Here is a 21,603-nt window from a genome sequence, read left to right on the forward strand (position 1 = left end):
AAAACAATATGTGTACTACTGTTTCATGAGAAACTATTTGTTCTGTAAGCCTTCACCTGAAGTACAGTTAAAAAAAAATAAAGTTCGATAAAAAAATAATAATATTTAAAAAAATAAAAAAGGCCTGCTGGCTTTTTTCCTTATCCACGGCTATTTATGAGTGAGTATTCCTTTTCTATGAGTATTTCCTTTCTAGTTGCTTCCAGTTTAGGCAGTAAGCAGGGACTGTAGGCAGCATGGTAGGTTCACACCTAAATCAGTTGTGAGGTTCTCAAAGGCTGTCGAAAATCCCAACATTCATTCAGAAAAACTACTCCCCCCAAAAAGTACTCAATAAGCTATGAAAAAAATATTTGCTTTATAAAAAGTATTTACTTGGTGCCAAGCTATACTTGTGAGATATCTTAAAAACTAGCTTCACATAAGTAAATGTAAGACTTCATTATTTTAAAGGAACAGTACTTATTAACCTAGGGAGAGATGTTTATATTTTATACACCAAATGTCATCCTTTCACTTAAGAAAAACAGACTTAAAATGATGACTCACAATTATCAGGAGAGTTCTTTATCTTTCAAGTATTCTAGCTATGCTTCTTTCCCATTAGGTTATTCTTGGTTTCTGAGAGTGGGACAAAGAACAAACTGTCCCAACTCACAGACTGTTCCAAATGGAGACTAGATGCCTATGAACTCTGATCTTAGGCCTAGAAAAAAGACTGCCACAGTGTCAAAGAGTACGGCACTGACGTATCAACGGACAGAAATGTTATAAACTTCTGGTAAGAATAAAGAAAGAAACAGTCCTTTATAACAGGAAATTTTTCCTTAGGGAAATCACTAAAAACATTTATAGAACTTTCTCATTTTAAAAGTATGTCTCTAGTGTCTTTTAAAAAAACTAAATAAAAGCATCTTTAAAAAATTCCCATGTTTAAATAATTCAGAAGCATATTTTATTTACACATAGGCACACAGTTTTTTTTTTTTTTGCTGCATAGAAAGAATTACTCTCTTTTCCAAAACTGCATTTTTACTTTAGTCTTCTGGTAATGTCATGATATGGATCAGAAGAGTCTTTAAACTGGCTCTGCCCTGGGAAGAAGCCCTGGTGGTGCAAACAGCTAAGCGCTCAGCTGCTAAATGAAAGGCTGGCAGTTCGAACACACCCAGCAGCTGCACAGAAGAAAGACCTGGCAATTTGTTTCCATAAAGATTACAGCCAAGGAAACTCTGGAGTATAATTGTACTCTATCACATGGGGTCACTGTGAGTCAAAACTCACACCATGGCAGCTAACAACCCCACATCTTGGGAGAGAAAGTAATGTATAAAAGTAGGCATGTACTTATTGCATTTAACCAGAACTTCTGGAACAATTAAATAATAATAGTTTCAGTGTCTTCCTTTTTTTTAAAATTTATTATGAATGATCACAACTAAATAGATGGGGATACGATTTACCAACATGAGAATGGGGTAAGAGATTCAGTAATTTGGTTTTCAACTGGAATCTCAAGCATCCAGTCTCAGCTATCAAGTTCTTGCTGACATTGAGTGAGTTCTGAGTCTTGGTGACCTCATACACAACAAAATGAAATGCTGCCCAGTCCTGAGCCATCTTTAGGATTGTTGGTATGTTTCAGTGTATTGCTGTGGCTCTTGCATCAATCTATTTCATTGAGGGTTTTCCTCGTCTTTATTGGCCCTCTACGTTACCAAATGTAGTGATTATGATATACAGGGTTTTCACTGGCTGATTTTCAGCAGTACATCACTGGCCTTTCTACCTAGTCTGTCTTAGTCTGGAAGCTCTGCTGAAACCTGTCTGCCGTGGGTGACCATGCTGGTATTTGAAACACCATTAGCATAGGTTCTAGCACCACAGCAACACCCAAGCCACCACAATACAATAAACTGACAGATGGGTGATGGGCTATAAAATTAATACTCAACATATGTATCTGGATGTCAGAAACGAGATTTGATATGAAGAGAAATTTGGGAGTCATTCTTTTTCTAACAAGATAGGTAGCATTGAAAGAAATGGATTGATCATCTACAATAAAATTATGTTTATATATTTAAAAAGATCATAGAACCAAGCCCTAGAAGAGGCCACTACTGAGAGAATGATAGACAGTCTCTATCTACATAGGTGTGTGCATATTATAGCATACAATACACATATACACACAGGTATCTTTATAAACTTTTATCACATTGAAGAAATATCCTTCTGGCTCTAGTTTTCCAAGAAGTTTTCATATATCAATATAGGTAAAATAATTTTATATTACTTTTTAAAAAAAAAATAATTTTAAGATTACATTAGACAAGTCATATACTCTAAGAAAAAACAAAACGCAAATTATCTTAGAAGTACCTTCAGTTTTCAGATTATTTACATTGCTATTTCCCTATACTAACAAAGATAATCCAAAGTTGGCCATAGTGTCTTTTAGTTTATTTACACCTGATTTTCATAGAAACTGTTCACATGAAAAATCAAATTTATGAAAATATGAAGTTGAAGTCTAAATCACATGAAACCTGATTTTGGACAGCAAATTTGAGACTCTGCTATTATATTAATAAGCTAGCATGACTGTGTGTGTGTATACACATACATACAAATACACATTGATATACATATATACGTATATATGAATAACAAATAAGAATACATGTATTCATATACATATGAATAGCAAATAAGAGGAAGAGAGCAGGAAGATTACGAAGATGACATTGATGATGAAAATTATGATGATAGCATCAAACATTTATTGCCTGCTTATAATGTATTAATCTGACAAGGTTCTTCAACCTTGACACTACTGACATTTTGGGCCATGTAAGTGGCCAGGTAACTGTTTTCCAGGCTATCCTGTGGATGTTGGATGCTGCTACACATTCATGGCCTCTACTCATCAGATGCCAATAGCATCTCCCCAGTTGTGACAAATAAAGGTGTTGCCAACCAAAACCTAAACCGATTCTGACTCACAGCAACATTATAGAACTACTAGAACTGCCCCATAGGGTTTCCAAGGAGCCGCTGGTGGATTCAAACTGCTGGCCTTTTAGTTAGCAGCGGAGTTCTTAACGACTGCACCACCACGGCGTCAAGAATGTCTTCAGATATTACTAAATGTCCCTGGAGTAGGGGTGGCGGAGAGAGGCAAAATCATCCCTGGGTGAGAACCACTGTAAATGCTTTATATACATTACTGCATCTATGAGATTGTTGTTAGTTGCCATCAAGTCAATTTTAACTCATGGCAACCCTATGTGTGCAGAGTAGAACTGCTCCATAGGGTTTTCAAGGCCGTGACCTTTCGGAAGCAGATCACCAGGCCTGCCTTCCAAGGTGTCTTTGGATGGGTTTGAACTGCCAACCTTTTGGCTAATAGTTGAGTGCTTAACCATTCTATGAGGTAGATACATTATTTCCCCCACTTTTCAGATATTGAAGTTTAAGCTGTTAGGTGTTATGTGTCACTGAGTCAGTTCTGCTCATAGCAACCCTATGTAAATCAGAACAAAACACTGCATGGTCCTGCACCATCCTCACAATCCTTGCTATGTCTGAGCCCATTGTTGCAACCACTGTGTCAATCCATCTCATTGAGGGTCGTCTGTTTCGGTGACCCTCTACTTCACAAGGCATGATGTCCTTCTCCAGGGACTTATCCCTCCTGATAACATGTCCAAAGTATGCAAGACAAAGTCTTGCAATCCTCACGTCTAAGGAGCATTCTGGCTGTACTTCTTCCGAGACGGATTTGTTCGTTCTTCTGGAAGTCCATAGTATATTCAATATTCTTCACCAACACCATAATTCAAAAGCCTCAATTCTTTTTCTGTCTTCCTTATTCATTGTCCAGCTTTTGTATGCATACGAGGTGACTGAAAATATCATGGCTTGGGTCAAGCACATCTTAGTCCTCAAGGTGACATTTTTGTTTTGAACACCCTAAAGAGATTTGCCCAACGTAATATGTAGTCTGATTTCTTGACTGCTGCTTCCATGGGCATTGATTGTGGATCCAAGTAAAATTAAATCCTTGATTCTTCAGTCTTTTCTCCATTTATCATGATGTTGCTCACTGGTCCAGTTGTGAGGATTTTTGTTTTCTTTATGCTGAGGTGTAATCCATACTGAAGGCTGTGGTCTTTGATCTTCATTAGTAAGTGCTTCAAGCCACTTCATTTTCAGCAAACAAGGCTGTGTCATCTGCATATCGTAGGTTGTTAAAGAGTCTTCCTTGAATTCTGATGTTGCGTTTTTCTTCATGTAGTCCAGCTTCTTGGATAATTTGCTCAGCATACAGATTGAATAAGCATAGTAAAAGGATACAACCCTGACACACACCCTTCCGTATTTTAAACCATGCAGTATTCCCTTGTTCTGCTCAAAGGACTGCCTCTTGGTCTACGTACAGGGTTCTGCATGAGCACAATTAAGTGTTCTGGAATTCCCATTCTTTGCAGTGTTATCCATAATATTATGATCCACACAATCAAATGCCTCTGCATAGTCAATAGAACACACGTAAACATCTTTCTGGTATTCTCAGCTTTCAGTCAAGATCCATCTGATGTCAGCAATGATATCCTTCATTCATGTTCTCTTCTGAATCCAGGTTGAATTTCTGGCAGTTCCCTGTCAATGCAATGCTGCAATTATTTTTGAATTATTTTCAGCAAAATTTTACTTACATGTGATATTAATTATATTGTTCAATAATTTCCACATTCTGTTGGATCATCCGTTCTTTGGAATGGGCACAAATATGGATCTCTTCTAGTTGGTTGGCCAGGTAGCTGTCTTCCAAATTTCTTGTCATAGACAAATGAGCACTTCCAGCTTTGCATCTGTTTTTTGAAACATCTCAATTGGTATTCTTTTAATTTCTGGAGCCTTGCTTTTTGCCAATGCCTTCAGTGCAGCTTGGACTTCTTCCTTCAGTACTGTCGGTTCTTAACCATATGCTACCTCCTGAAATGGCTGAACGTCGACCAATTCTTTTTGGCACAGTGACTCTGTATTTCTTCCATCTTCTTTCGATGCTTCCTGCATCGTTCAGTATTTTGCCCATAGAATCCTTCAATATTACAACTTGAAGCTTGACTTTCTTCTTCAGTTCTTTCAGCGTGAGAAATGCCAAGCATGTTCTTCCCTTTCGGTTTTCTAACTCAGGTCTTTGCACATTTCATTTTAAGACTTTACTCTGTTTTCCTGAATCACCCTTTGAAATCTTCTGTTTAGCTCTTTTACGTGATTGTTTCTTTTGTTCGCCTGAGCTACTCTATGTTCAAGAGCAAGTTTTACAGTCTCTTCAGACATTCATTTTGGTCTTTTCTTTCTCTTCTGTCTTTTTAGTAACCTTTTGATTTCTTCATATATGATATCCTTGATGTCATCCCACAACTCATCTAGCCTTCTGTTATTAGTGTTCAAGGCATCAAATTTATTTGAGATGTTCTCTAAATTCAGGTAGGATATACTTAAGGTCACACTTTGACTCTCATGGACTTGTTCTAATTTTCTTTGCTTCATCTTTTAACTTGTACATGAGCAGTTGATGGTCTGCTCTGCAGTCGGCCCTTGGACTTGTTCTGATTGATGATATTTGCTTCTCCATTGTCTCCTTCCACAGATGTAGTCGATTTGATTCCTGTGTATTCCATCTGGTGAGGTCCTCGCGTATAGTTGCAGTTTATGTTGTTGAAGAAAAGGCATTTGCAATTAAGAAGCTGTTGGTCTTGCAAATTCTATCCTGCGATCTATGCCGTAGTTTCTATCACCAAAGCCACATTTTCCAACTACCAAACCTTCTTTTTTGTTTCCAGCTTTTCCATTCCAATCACCAGTAATTACCAATGCATCTTGACTGCATGTTAGAACACTCTCAGACTGCAGAAGTTGGTAAAAATCTTCCATTTCTTCATCTTTGGCATTAGTGGTTGGTGTTTCAATTTGAGTAACAGTCGCATTAACCAGTCTTCCATGTAGGTGTATGGATGTTATCACTGACAGCGCTGTACTTCAGGAAAGATCTTGAAATATTCTTTTTGATGATGAATGGGATGTCATTCCTCTTCAATTTGTCATTCCTGGCACAGTAGATCATATGACTGTCTGATTCAAAATGACCAATACCAGTCTATTTCAGCTCACTGATTCCTAGGATATCAATCTTTATGCATTCCATTTCATTTCTGACGACTTCCAGTTTTCCCAGATTTATACTTTGTACATTCCACGTTCCAATTATTAATGGATGTTTGCAGCTGTTTCTTCTCATTTTGAGTCGTGCCACATCAGAAAATGAAGGTCCCCAAAGCTTGACTCCATCCATGTCATTAAGGTTGCCTATACTTTATGGAGGCAGTTCTTCCCCAGTCGTATTTGGAGTGCCTTCCACCCTGAGGGGCTCATCTTCCAGCATTATATCAGACAATGTTCTGCTGCTATTCATAAGGTTTTCACTGGCCAATTTTTTTAGAAGTAGATCGCCGGGTCCTTCTTTCTAGTCTGTCTTAGCCGGGAAGCTCCACTGAAACCTGTCCACCATGGGTGATCCTTACGGTATTTCAAATACCGGAGGCATAGCTGCCAGCATCACAGGACATGTGAGCCACCACAGCACGACACACTGACAGATGAGCGGTGGATTCTGAAGTATAAGAGGGTTATTAAATTGTTGAAGGTCACAGCCAGTAAGTGATGTTTCACTGTTCAAACTCAGTATGTCTGGCTTCGGAGTCTGCCCTCAAACACCACAATATACTGGAACATGTGTAGAAATACACACATTAAAGAGAGTGCAGACAACTTTCTATTTCTCAGAATTACATGGGAGACGAGAGACCAGGTGAAAATCTTTGCAACCTCTGAAGTGCCATCCAAGTATAAAGGACTATTATTAATATTTAATAATATTTAATACCAGTTGAGCCAGTACAAAATGTTTTACTTATCAGTGCATTTAGTTCATATTAGAAACTCTGTATATTTTAGCTTTTTTAAGAAACTTACGGTCCACAGGAAGTTGTTTGTGTCTCTGGTTATCCCGTATAATGCTGCTGCTACTGTCACTGGAGCTGCTGTTCTGACGGGTTACATTTGCCGGAAACTTGGACACAGGAACAGGTGCTGGAGCAGAAGGTGGAAGGGGGACAGGAACTGGAGCTGGTGTTGGAGGAGGTGATGGAGCGGAGGGAGTATCATTTGGTCTCGGACCATACTCGGTCTTTTGTTTCTATAAAAAGACAAGTAATTAATTTGTATTTTAAAAATACACACTTAGGCTAGGAGAACAAATTGTACTTTGACAGGATATTGTTGGCTATTTATTTGTAAACTTTTTTTTACAAACCGAGAGCAAATTCATGTGTTATATATGTATGCATATACATACATATATGTACATATACACACAAATATACATACTTACATATATGTAAATATATCTGTGTATATATATACATATATGTACATATACATATATACACACAGAGAGATATTTACACACACACATATTTCTACCTCTGTCTGGTATGTTGTTGTTGTTAGGTGTTGCTGAGTCGATTTTTGACTCATAGCCACCCCATTTGATAGCGCAGAACTGCCTTATATTGTTTTCTAGGCTGTAATCTTTACAGGAACAGATTGCCAGGTCTTTCTCCCGTGGAGAAATTTTCATTAATAATTATCTTTTAAATACAATTTTTCAAAGTCAAAAATCTAAGTCAAGGAGTTACAAGAGAGACATCAATAGCAAATGGCTGTATTCATAATGGTCATAAATGTTTAAGAAAAACTAGATTTGGACTTGGAATCACTCAAGACTATCGTAAACCAAAGTTTACTAATTATTTTATAATTTCCACTAATAATTTCTCATTGCTCTGGAAGTCTAAATGTCAGTATCATAAAGTATCCTTTTACTCTTCATTTTAAATATGTTCAAAGATCTTTAGTTTTCCTATTTCCAAGTGATTTGTTAAGAAGAGGGGCAATATTCCAGTAGAAAAGGGTCTATGCTTCGAAATATATAATTTTTAAATGTTATTACTGATTTTTTTAAGTTGTAACCTTTTCTGCCATCATCTTTATACTAATTAATTAAAACTAGAAATTATCCTAATGTTGTGGAGTAGGGGAAGTGAAGGTAATGGTATGTTCTTTAATTAAATGTTATGTATATTAGAAAACGGGCCATGTGGGTAGTTTTATTTTATTTTAAAAAGGTAGATGCAATAAAATATAAAATGACTTCAATCGTTTTTCATTCGTAATTGTTAGGCTATTATAAAACAGTATTCATGTACCCAAGAGTTGAAATTTTAAATCTAAACAAAATAATTGTAATTACAGATAACTACATGGTAATGGACTCCAAATAATCAAAAGGCACAATACCGAGCAATGACTTGTAGCTGAAGTAAAGTCTAGGTACTGCACTGGCACAATTTTAATTATTCTATAATTTAGGATTAGCATATAAAATGCAAAAAGAAAGCCTTTTGATAATTGAGTCCTTAATTAGAAAAATATTTAAAGTTCTAAATTGGCCCAAATATAATACTGATTTTAAGAGAGCTTTCCCCAATTTCCACAGAGATCAAAAACATAAAAACATACACCACAAACACACCACACCATCCTCCATCATAGCTGCCTTCACAGCAAATGATTAACACCTGTGGAAACCTTAGCGGGAAGAAGCCCTGGTTGTTTTCTGCTCTTTAAAAGCTCCCATTCACCAACAAGTGGGGTGGAGAAGCAGAGGAAGGGTATTATGCAAGGATGAAAGTAGAACTGAAAGAGATGTTTATAATGCTGCTAGACATTTGGTGGGGGTTGGAAGGGAGGAAGGAGAGGGGCAGGGAGTGTGGAAGGGAGGAAGTAGAGGGATAAAATTCACAGAGCAAGCCATGGAGTTAGATGCGACAGAAATAGAGATTGTTAACTCCCTCAGCATTTAAGGCCAGAAACATTTCTAATATATTCTATAATAATAATCTTAACAACAACAACCATGTTACTATTTTTATTATCATGCCTAACAAAACACTCTTCTTATATTTGGGCCAATAAAATATTTAAAGCAATCAAAAATCACCAAAAGTTAATACTTAGCACACACCAACGTCATCTCATTAATGTATATGCAATGTTCCCTTGCCAAGAATGTCCTTTGCACACAAATTCATGATGTGCTAGTGAATTCTCACATTAGGATTCCAAACATGTCAGAGTTTAAATTATTGTTTTTAAAGTGCAAACCAAAAAATGCCATGGGCTTAGCTTTCCATGAAATGATTCATTTTTTCTGCTTCCATAAAAACAAGAACAGCTAGTGTTTTGCTATCCATCAAAAAATACTGTGGGAAACTGAATACACTGTGTGTTGGTGGAATCAAGCCTGAAGACAAGCTCACCAAATGTTCTGTGCCTCATTTCACTCATCTGTCATTGCTACATAATACAACATGATCATTATGACCTAACAGAATAATAGGTTTAAAAATGTAAATATTTGATTAAAGAAAAAAAACATGAAAAATGTTTCATTAATTATGCCATAAATTGTATTTACTTGCATATTTTCCCTTTTTCTTGATCCTTTCCTTCTGCTTCAGACTTCCAACCCCTGAAGTGGAAAAGGGGAAAAAATTGCCTTCCTTGAATAATTGTAATCCTTTCTTTCCGGTTCTGAAATGGCAACCAAGGCAACTTTCCCATGGAGACTGGTTTAATGCTATTCATGGTGTAGAGGAAACAGAATCAGCACTGACTTTTCAAATCACTTCCTATGACGACTCCTATCTCTCCACACCCCTCCCAACCCACCACTCAACCACTGGTCTCCTCTTTATTATTTCTGTCTCTCAGCTCTTCTCCACTCTAAGTGCAAAGTTGATGCCTTCAGTGTACGCTCAACTCATGGGAAGTCTTTCAGAGCACAACTACAACCTGAACTTTCTTCTTCTGAACCAAGGGTGCTGGAGCTCCAAATCCTAAAAGGAAATCTTGACCAATTCTTCCCAGTTTGTCTTAGACTTTTCCTGTTTCAACACTGAAAGTTGTGCATCCCCAGAAACTTTCAACTGTGGACAAACCAGGACAGTTGGTCACTCTGGTGTGGACCCATTTTGCACCAAAACTGTCACTTCCTAACTCTTGCCTGTTATCTCCCACAAATACTGTGAAACCTGTGAGAGCTCGTGCTCAACAGCACTGACTTGCTTTTCTGGGTCTCGCAGAGTGGAGTCTTCCCACTTTTCTATCGCTCTCTATTAGGGGAAAATATTTTTCTTTTCCTTCTCTGACAAGTTTCCACCTTACACAGCTTCCAGCTTTTGCAGGCTCTACTGTAGACTTAAAGTTCTATTTAACAAAAAATCTCTCTTCTTCTGAAAGAAATCAGAATTACTAAACCTAAGGACAAATTACTTTCCTTTTCATATTTAAGTCTGAATAAGTCACTTTTCTTTAGCAACTAAAGCTGAGCTGAAATTCTCAAGGATTTAAAAAGTTATTGAGAGATAAGCTCCTGATATGTGCAAGACACTGCTTCAGTAGGGAAATTATGCAAGTAAGCCTGATGATGCAATTAAAATTGAACTGTTCTTAAAATTTTAACCTTCTCTGAATTACACAGGTCTCCTCTAAAATTGGTCTCTTTGGAACTCTGCAGTAAAAACTAGACATAGTTGGAACATTTGGAGGGTGTTAAGTCCAGAGACTGTATCAAAAAATTATATTAAGAATTGCCACGAGGAAACAAATGTGGGTTACCTCTGACAGCTCACACAGTAACTGCTATTAGGAAAATGGAGCAAATCACATCAAATGAGAAAAGTAACACAGGGGATGGAACTAAAACAATATTAATTATAATCCACGTCAAATATCACACAACGTGAGCAAATTAGTTTTTGACAGGAAATTACCTGCCCACAAAATCAATCACTGAAGGAACCTGTAAATATGTGATTTATTTCCATCACTCTTATCCAGCCATGGACAACTTACCATATAGAATAACATAGAATACACTACCGTATAAACACGGTAGACCATGTGAGCAGTAACTATTTGTGTATTAGAGTATTAAGATACAGGTTCATCTTATTCTTATAGCTTAAAAATACAATCAGAATGCATTAAAAATTGATTTTACAAAAGGAAATGTATTAATATATCAAGGCATGATTTTAGTGAGCTTTAGCTTGATACTGGAAGCAGCCTAAACATACACAGAAACACTTCATAATTATGCACATGTGCATGCTGCTCAATGATTTACTTTATATATATATAGATAAAGTATTTTTATAGATATATTTTAGAGCAGATATTATTCAAATTAACCCAAGAAATAGCTAGGAAAACATCAACACATGAGGCAGAATAAAAAGTAACCATACTTGTCTAAAGTCACACCTCTAATTAACAGATGAACAGTCTCAGAGAATAATTTAAAAAACAGATGTTAAAGAATTGAATATTATCAGGAGGTTGGCCTGGATGGAATGAATATGGAGGCATCTTTAGTAAAACGGTCATGCTGTCCAGCAGTATCTGAATGGTCTGGATTGAGCGTGAAAACAAGAGCATTCATAACATGGGCTGAGATGGGTAGTGCCAGGGGATAAGTAGTCACCTACAGAAAATATTCACACTTTCAATTTGGGGCTATTTAAAATGTATATAGATTAATAACAGAAATTACATCTAGACTGGATTGTGGAGATCATATAACCTGAGCCCTTCTATTTTACATATGAGCAAATTGAAGCACAAAAAGTAAAATGCTTTCCTTAATATCACACAGCTAATTAATGGCAGAACCAGGACTAGAATCCTCATCTAGCAATAACTAGATCGGGTTTTTTCCCTACAATATCACCATACCTTGCTAGGAAATAGAGTAGACAGGAGACTTTCTGTTGAATTCACAGTCCTGGAATGGCAGGACATTCATTATTATTTTTGACTCTTCATAGTAGTCATTAGTTAATTCTCAGCTCTAATTTTTCTATACACACACTATCTACCTATGAGAGCAAGAATATTTATAATAATAAGCACATGGTCTTAATCATTAAAAATAAGCAGAAGACCTTTTTAGTTAGGCCTTTGGGTAACTGAGAAAGAACAGTGGGGATGAGGGTATTGGTTTCTGCTCTTAGCATAGCATGAGAATACATGGGCAAACGGCAAATCCTAATGGATGAACAGTCAAAGAGCTACAGTCTGGGAATCAAGTCAAAGGAACATTAGGAAATTTATGCGCACTTGTGGCAAGCAGATTCCAGTGGGGAGAAAGCACTATGGATGTCCATCTGTTGCAAAGGATGAACATCAGGTGGCAACTCAACACCTATTCTCCACTGCTGCCAGGTACTAGCACCCCTGCCATCAAAGCAGAATCTCTAACCAAAAAAAAAAAAGGCCCTGGGATGCTCTATAACAAGATTTTTTTTTTCCGCTTTTAATTTTGAACTCATCTTAGACTTACAGAAAAATTGTTAAAATAACATTTTACATAACATAAATGTTAACATTTTATGTAACAACACAATTACCAAAACTAGAAAATTAACATTGGCACAATATTGTTAACTGAACTATAGACATCATCTGAATTTCACTAGGTTTTCAACTAATATTTTTTGTTGTTGTTTCAAGATCCTATCCAGGATCTCACATGACATTTACTTGTTCGTTCTTTTTTTTTTTTTTCTTCAGATGTCAAGTTGATTCCAACTCAAGGAGTCCTCATGTGTGTCAGAGTAGAATTGTGATCCACAGGGTTTTTTTTAAATTTTATTTTTATTCTTTTCCTAAATTTTATTTGTTTTGTTACTGACAAGATTTTTATCAAGAGACATACCATTTATCTCCATTATCTCTCATAAGCATGTACTTCCTTTTCCTCAGGGCTTCATTCAATCATTTTTTTCATGTTCCGTATCTTTTGTAAATGCTTTATTACCTCCCTCCCTCACTAACTCATTTATTTTTAAAATTTTGCTGAAGCTGTGGGAGAAACACAAAAGGTGAAAATGGCTGCCTTTACAGAACTGCTAAAAATCAGTCCGCAGGTGAAGCTTGTTAAATAGCCTGGACGCTCAGGAACAGCGGGTGGTAGTTCAACACCTACTCCCTACTTTCGCCAGATACTAGCATCCCTACCGTCAAAACAGAATCTCTAACAACAACAAAAAAGCGTGAATAATACACAAGGGTTGTACTTGTGTCCTTCACCCAGGGACTGCCATTATTTATATGTACTTGTTATTCACAGGAAATGTAAGAATATAAAGAGTCACAACTGTGTGCATTTATAAAATATATGGTGACTTACAGATGTTGCATGGAAATAGTTTTCCCCTATTCTCACCATTCACAAAATGTCCACGTTTTAAGTGGATTATATAATCTGGCTATTTTCCTTAATGATGAAGAAAACAAACAAAAAAAAGAGTACACGAAATCCAAGGAAAGGATACAATAGTCAAACATCCAATTTCAAGTGTTGCTCTTTGGAACTGATCAGATTAACTTTTATCACAACACAATGCATGGTAAAGTTATTCTGAGAAGATGTCACTTCAAGCATTCCAACGGTGAAAAAGTATATGTCTATACAAAAAGAGATGGCAGCCCTTTCTAAGCACTATTCCCCAGAATACCACAGCATGTTAGATCACGAGATCTGGATCCAGAGTGCTGGGTTCCAATCCTGGCTTCACACAGTTGTGTAACTGTGGGCACATTACTCCTCAGTACCTTACTGTCTTCATATGTAAAATATGCCTACTTCATAAGGTTGTTGTGTAAATGACTGGCACACAGCACAAGAACTGACGACTGGCACCATTTATTTCAAAGTGTGATTTCTTGCTATCTGTAAATGTGAAGAAAGCTTAAGCAATGAATCATTAGGTGTCTATCTGCGGTGCTGTACCTGAGTCTAAAATGTTTTTGCCAGAAGAAGCTTCTTTACATTTCCTCAAAGTTTTGATATCACTGGATCGAAGAGATGGAAAAAAAAGTGTGTGGACCATTTCTGAGCAGGAAAGAGAGGGTCACTGCAGCTAGTACAGAAAACAAAGGGAGAAGCAAAGTCATGGTGGTTGACTTTGGACTCCATACAGGCTCTCCATCTTTCGATTAAATGTGAGATGCCTGTGCTTCATGAATATTTGTTAAATGGACACATAAAAAGATGAATAAGACTCGGTATTGTTTTTAATATGTTTGTAATCCAGTGGAGTTCTGTAAGGTTAGGGTAGTAGGACCTCTGGAATCTATATAAATATGGTGGTATCTTTATCATCATTCTGACATCAGCTGTATACAGTATTTTTCTTCAGACATTTTGATAGAGGTATCTGGTGACACTGTTGTAGAGATATAAAAATGATTGGCATGCCTTTCCAAGCTTTTTTATTTTCCATCTTACTCTTATTTTTGTTTTATGTTATAAATGCTTTGAGAATTGGAATCCTTTTAGAGTAGGATTTATGCCACATAGCAGATAGCAGACTGCAGAATGTCGACCTCGCTTACCAGAATTTTACAGGAACTTGGTGGTGTGTTGTACTCAGTCCAAAATTTTCAGGAGGTGTTAAAAGGCAGATTATTTTTAATATCTTTTAAAAGTCGGCTCTCAACCCAAACACACACACATAATTTCCACACATATTTCTACATGCATCACTGCATTCATAACTGCATCCAGAAATTTTCAGAAGACAGTTAGATAGTGTTGAAAAGTTTAAAAGGAAACAGCCAAAAGAGGCAATCAATCCCCACTAGGACCACAAGTTTCTCTTTACATAAAGTAGCAAAACAAACTCCTGAAATTCGTGAGCACTTAAAAAATTTCTTGGTTGTGCCAAAGTTGACAAAAACATAAGATGAGGCTCTGTTTAAAAAAGGAGGAATGTATTTTATGTTTTCCAAAAGTACTCCACCTACCTATGATATGTATTAATAGTTTTGGTTCAATTTTAGAGAGCAAGAACCTTTGAACAGAAAAGTCAACTTATGGCTCAAGCCAGGAACCAGAACTAAAGAAAAGACAAGACTGAAAAGTAAAAAGGAAAAGGTGAGAGACACTAAATTCCTTAGGAAATCTTAGGTGGGGGAAAAAAACTAAGAATTCACATTATTTTAAAGTTTATATAACTTATTTATCATAGTTTGCCCTTTCCTAGCAACCATGCACACAAATAAAAACAAACTTGGACAATTGCTTTTAACACCTAAAATATAAACTCTTGGCTTCTGCTCACATGCAGTAACTATGGATATCCTTTGTGAGTAGTGCTTCTTATAGCTTACCATGAGTTAAATATTAAAAACAGTCCATATGACTCAAAGGGTATACATACTCTATCACTGTTTAAGGCATACATTTCAAGCACACATCCTTTCAGTGTTAAAGGCATATGGGCAAAACCTCTATAGGAAACCACATGAAGAACTGACCTTCATAAACCAGACAGAAGCCTGCATTACGTAAGGTAACTACATCTCAAAATCAGAAAAGCAGGAACTTAAGAAAGAAAGAAAGAGGTATAAAAATGAAGTAAGAAAATTCACTTCAAAAATCCATGGGAAATGGAGTGGACCATACCTTGAATAACTCAAACTCCTTCTTTGGCATCAACAGCTAATGACAAATGATGAACATAAAATAAATACATAATATATATGAATATGAGCCCAGCCAAAATGTAAGTACAGCAAACAGAATTTTCACTGCCATCATATTAAGTTATCAAGACATATCAAACATACACTAATTCTTTATTTCTAATGTTTGTTTTAATCTTGGATTCTGATAAGGCCATAAGTCAGTCTGGACAAGCCCAGTGCCTATATTAGGCTGGAATGTCATCAGAAGCCAGAAGTATTTAAACGAATGATCATGGCAGAAGGAGCTTGACCACATTTCTAGGTTTGAACAATCTGTATTTTATTAAGCCTAGACCTAGCATGAAAATGAACTGTTTCACTTCATATTCTATGTAGCTTCTACTCAAATTCATAACATTATTATGGGGTCAGGTGTGATCTTTCGCTCAAGACTAAAAATTCTTGCTGGTGGCACGGGAAAAAAGCCACTCCAAGATCAGAGGCTATACATGGGAGACTCCATCCATTCTGTCCCTGTTGGTGGATCTGACTCTAGCAATCCCGTCACCAGGTCAAGAATCCCAAGAGTTTAACACCAAGTGAATTCAGGTGTTATGGTGGATGAATTTACCAGGGTTAGCAAAATCCTGAAAATGTGGCATGGGCTTCAAGAATTATTCAACGATCAAGAAGAGAGATCCTGACCTTCCTAATCTATGTCATAAGTATGTTTTAACCTTAAAATCAAGAGAGGAAAAATATTATAATCCAACTGAATAAACACTTAGGTAGTAGTATAAGGTGAGATGAGTACACTCTCAATATTGGTTAGTGACTGAACATTTAAGCGACTCTGAGGTCAAGGGCTGGTGAAGATGGAGTACTGGACCTTCCAGCCACCATCTCAGTGCCTATGTGCTCAGTTCCCATATCAAGAGGAAGCCATTAGTGGGTAGGAGGGCTATGGGTAGGAATGAAGAGGGAGAAATGCTATTTCTTCAAACATGAGAAATATTGTAGGTTGGAAAAGTTAGCATTCAAAGAAGCACTCACTAACTGCTAAACATTTTGAGCAATTATATGAAAAGGCAAATCAGAAAGCACATATGTAATTCTTCCTACGTCTCTCACCATTGTCCCCCAATTACCTAAAGCTTTACAACCAATTAAGTCTTAAAATACTCACAAGGAATTTAAATTCTGTTTACGAGTGATATGCTTGAAAACTGTTAAAAATTAAATTTTGCTAAGAAATCAAGATTACCTGTATGGTATGTGTGTAAGGTGGATCAGCACGCCCTAATCCAGAGTCTGGAGTTCTCACAATATCCAAAATGTTATTTGGCACAAATCCACAGTCTCCACTTGCATTTCGAACTTTCCACCATTGCTTCCTATCGTCAAGGATCTGTCATCATGGGAGAAAATAAAAGTGTCTTTTCAGTACCAAAATCAACTATGAAGGAAGTTCAATTTTATTCTTAGACATCAATCAAGAAATTTTTTTCATTTCTAATTTATTTGTGGTAAGCTGACTTAGAATCAACATACTGTGAAATGAATGATTCTCAGGAATTACAGTAGAAATTACAATTACTAGCACAGAACAAGTATGACGCCACTATGGTGAACCTACCCAAGGTCCACATTACCTCCCAAGAATGTATAGCTATTTACATTACCTAAAGTACTTAGAAATGATTAAGATGACTCTCTTGGAAAGTTCTATTGACTCCATTTTTGGAACAGAAAGGAAAAGTATGAAAACCATTTTTTTATAAAAACTATGCTGACCGTTCCACCTTATATATTTAAGAATATGAATTCTTGGTTATAACTTAAGAAAGAGATTTGGGCGTCAAGGCAGACTATTCCCAAAACCATTAGCTCACTAGCTGCTAAGAAGATTTAAGCAAAAATCCTAGGACAGACAGAAGGAAATGTTATTCTTTTATTAAAATGTTACGATGCATCTACATCAGAAGTGAAAACTAGTTATGATTCCAACAAAGAATAAAGTCCAGAAGAAGGACGAAGACACATAACATATAGGAACTTTTACTGAACATCAAAGGAAGTCAAGAAATCCGACCAAAACCAACCACAAATAAAGCAGCGACCCCTCCTAGATGTTATCCTAGAGCTAGGATATAAGTATCTATAATATAATGGATCTCTGCTAATATAAAAAAATTATGAAAAACAATTTCTTGACTACTGAATTTCTTTGAGGAAGGTTTAGATGTAAACCAAAAGAGGAATACAATAACTCCACTTTATTAAGAGTATTAAAAAAAGGTAAAACTCTATTACCTCTAAAATATCATCTTTTAGAACGGAGAGCTCACTATTGTTCCTTGCCCGAAAGTCATACTTGGATTTGGCATATTTCTTGGGTTCTGTTTTGAGTGGGTCATAATTTCTATGAAAAGAAAGGAAAAAAAAAAAATCATTCCGTCAGGTGTTCCTAAAGGCTAGAAACAGAAGTAAAACATTAAGGCAAGCCAAATCCCCCCAGAAAACATCTGACAAATTATTTAGATAGTAGTTTAGTTTCATTATATTTTACAGAATATGAGAACTAAAAGGAACTTCCAAGTTTTTAGTACTGAAATGAACAAACTACAGCTAGGGCAAAAATACACGATGCAAGATCACAAGGCTAGTTGGCACTGAGCCACATCAGAATCCAGATCTATGAATCTTTTGTCCATTAAATACACATAATGGATATTGCTTTGTTAATTAGTATATCTACTGGGAAAGAATTAGGATAAAGATAATAAATGTTTGTTAGCATATTTCATGAAATTAAAGGAGACTAATTTCCAGAGTGGTAATTTACATTATACACTGATCTCACTAAGTCCAGTAATGTCTCTAATTCTCTAACCAAATATATACAAAAAATATTATGACTCAGTATCAATTTTTAGGCAAGTTTTGTCCAGTTATCTAGATTGCAAGGGATGTACAGATTAAGTACTAGCACATATCATAGTATATGGCATCTTATTCTCTGTTAAGACCAATAACAACTTCCAAATAAATAATTTAATTCACTGTAAACTTATTTTAATTTTAGGAACAGGTATGGGCAATATATTTTAAAAAAAAAAAGTTTTTTTAAAAACCAAGGATCTCATCTTTAAAAAAAAACAAAAAAAAAAAAACACGACTCATTGCCATTGAGTCAATCCCAACTCATGGTGACCCCATGTGTTACAGAGTAAATCTGTTCCATAGGGTTTCTTGGCTGTAACATTTGCAGAAGATCGTCAGACCTTTCCTCTGCAGTGATGCTGGGTGGGTCTGAACTGCCAACGTTTAGGTTAGTAGTTGAGGGCAAATCATTTGTGCCACTGAGGGATCAAATCATTAAATAACCATTAATATATTTAACAGCATAATTAAAAATTTTTTATATAAAACACAAAAACCCTCATACATTAATAATGTATTTTCTTCAAACATGTCAATGATAAAATAATAACTTTAACTGTTTTTTATTACTTTACTCCCATATCTCCTCCATGTACATTCCCCATTTCCTCATGCATCTCTATAAGAGAAAAGACAGGAAGGATGTTTAGCCACCTTTCCTCTCTCAAGGGGCCATTCATTTTGCTGCTCGTCAAGGTTCTCTGGCATGGTGAATCACACCAGCATCTACAGGACAGGTGTGGATACAACATATCTGTCATGATAGGTAATTTGCTACTTCTTAGATAGTAACTCCACTGTTGTTGTTGGGTGCCATCGAGTCGGTTCCAACTCCTAGCGATGCTATAGGACAGGGTAGAACTGCCCCATCGGGTTTTCAAGGAGCAGCTGATAGATTTGAACTGCCTACCTTTTGGTTAGCAGCTGAGCTCTTAACCACTGTGCCACCAGGGCTTCAGTAACTCCATAGGAGAAGGAAAATAGGGACAAAGAAAAATGATGATCTATAAGCTGTGCTACCTATTAGCTATTTTTAGTACATTAAAAAGACAAGGGTGGAAAAAAGTAAAATCATGGCCAAATAATCACTATGTATTATTAATAATAACAATTTTAAAACTATATTCCATGGATTCCCTATCTCTGCCTGTTTAGAAACAGCTCCCACTTTTATCTAGTTTATATATTAGCACTGTATTAAGATTTCATCTGGGGGATAAAAGAGACTCAACCACCTTAAAAGTTAGAAAAACAATTCCGTTTTCTTTCTTCCCTTATGTTCCCATCTCTTCATGTTCTGGAGAATAATCCCAATTAATGATGGAGGGTGGAGTGTACAATAACAAAGGAAAGAACTCTCTGCTTCTGGGAATCTAAATTAGCGGGCTGGAAAAAAATCTGCTGCAGTATTCCTCGAGGCCTTTGCTATCTTGTATGTGTCAGAAGAGATTACACAGCGTGCTCTTGTAAAGTGCTTTAGAATTTACAAATCTTATGGTTTATAGTTTCTTGCTCTCTATAGATTAAGCCTGGATATGATGACGACCATAGTTAGCAACCTGAAAATCACAATATGTACCTTTTCAGAAGTCCAAAGTTTCTTACGAGATCTAGAAAGCACCCAAAAGTACAGTCTGTTTCTGATTTGGAGTAACATACAAGCAGTTGATACAGTCAACAGAAATAAACATGGAGACCTGTAGAGCAGAGATCATCTCTGCTCTGAGATTTGAGATGATCTGTGAACTTCTCTGAAACACTAATTGCCCCGGAATAGCAGTAAATTATAATCCCTCAATGGTGAGAACACTAGATTCAACAGATGGTCTATCTAATGACAGGGTAATTTCACTGAACAGTGAATATATTTCATACAGTACCCTCTGCATTCCTGGTATGTAATAGACTTTCAGGTTAATAATGATTATAATAAAAACAACTTGCACAGACACTTCACCAAAAAGGACATTCAAGTGGCCAACAAACACATGAAAAGATGCTCCCGATCATCAGCCATTACAGAGACGCACATCAAAACCACATGAGATACTATCTCACCCCAACAAAAATGGGATTGATCAAAGAAACAGACAACAACAAATGCTGACAAGGTTAAGGTAGACTAGAACCCTGCTCCACTGCTAGTGGGATTTTAAATTGGTTCAACCACCGTGGAAAACAGTATGGAGCTTCATCAAAAAGCTAGAAATAGAATTACCCTGTGATGCAGCAATACCATTCCTAGGCATTAAAAAAACAAAACAAAACAAAACAAAAAAAAACCTTGCCATCAAGTCAATTCTGACTCATAGCGACCCTATAGGACACAGCAGAACTGCCCCCACAGGGCTTCTAAGGAGCGGCTGGTGGGTTCGAACTGCCAACCTTTTGGGTTAGCAGCTATAGCTTAACCACTGTGCCACCAGGGCTCCCTCCTAGGCATATCCTCTAGATATTTAATAACAGTCACACAAATAGACATACACACTCCTATGTTCACTGCAGCATTATTCACAATAGCAAAAAGATGGAAACAACCTAAGTGCCCATCAATGGAAGAATGGATAAACAAATTGTGGTACACACACACAGTGGAATATATACAGCTATAAGGAATAATGATGAGTTCTCAAAATATAACGTGGATCAATCTGGAGGATATAATGCTCAGTGAAATAAGTCAATCACAAAAGGACAAATATTGCATGATCTCACTATTATAAAAAGACAAGAATAAATACACATGTAGAAAGCAACTTTCTTTGGTGATTTCCAGGTATGGAAGGGAGAGGGAGGGGGAATCACTTTATAGACGGTAGACACTTGTTAGTTTTGATGATGGGAAAAGCAATACCAAATAGGGGTAAAGTCAGCAAAACCTGACCAAGGTAAATGATGACACTAAAAAGTACACACGAATAAGGGACAATTTTGTAAATATACACAATTATGCAATATTATGTACAATTCTGCAACAACAGTAATAAC

The 21,603-nt window shown here is 36.5% G+C and overlaps 1 protein-coding gene across 1 annotated transcript in view; it reads right to left on the reverse strand.

Moving 5' to 3' along the window:
* Positions 1-21,603, reverse strand: part of EPS8 (EGFR pathway substrate 8, signaling adaptor) — a 125,824-nt gene that overhangs the window by 12,980 nt on the left and 91,241 nt on the right. The window contains exons 16-18 of the mRNA XM_004387348.2: positions 17,986-18,094; positions 16,937-17,080; positions 7,048-7,270 (exon numbers count right to left, since the gene is read on the reverse strand). Coding sequence (XP_004387405.1) covers positions 7,048-7,270; positions 16,937-17,080; positions 17,986-18,094 — 476 coding nt within the window. The remainder of the gene's footprint in view (positions 1-7,047; positions 7,271-16,936; positions 17,081-17,985; positions 18,095-21,603) is intronic.

The sequence above is a fragment of the Trichechus manatus genome, unplaced genomic scaffold (genome assembly GCF_000243295.1).
Source record: "Trichechus manatus latirostris isolate Lorelei unplaced genomic scaffold, TriManLat1.0 scaffold00184, whole genome shotgun sequence".
NCBI lineage: Eukaryota > Metazoa > Chordata > Mammalia > Sirenia > Trichechidae > Trichechus > Trichechus manatus.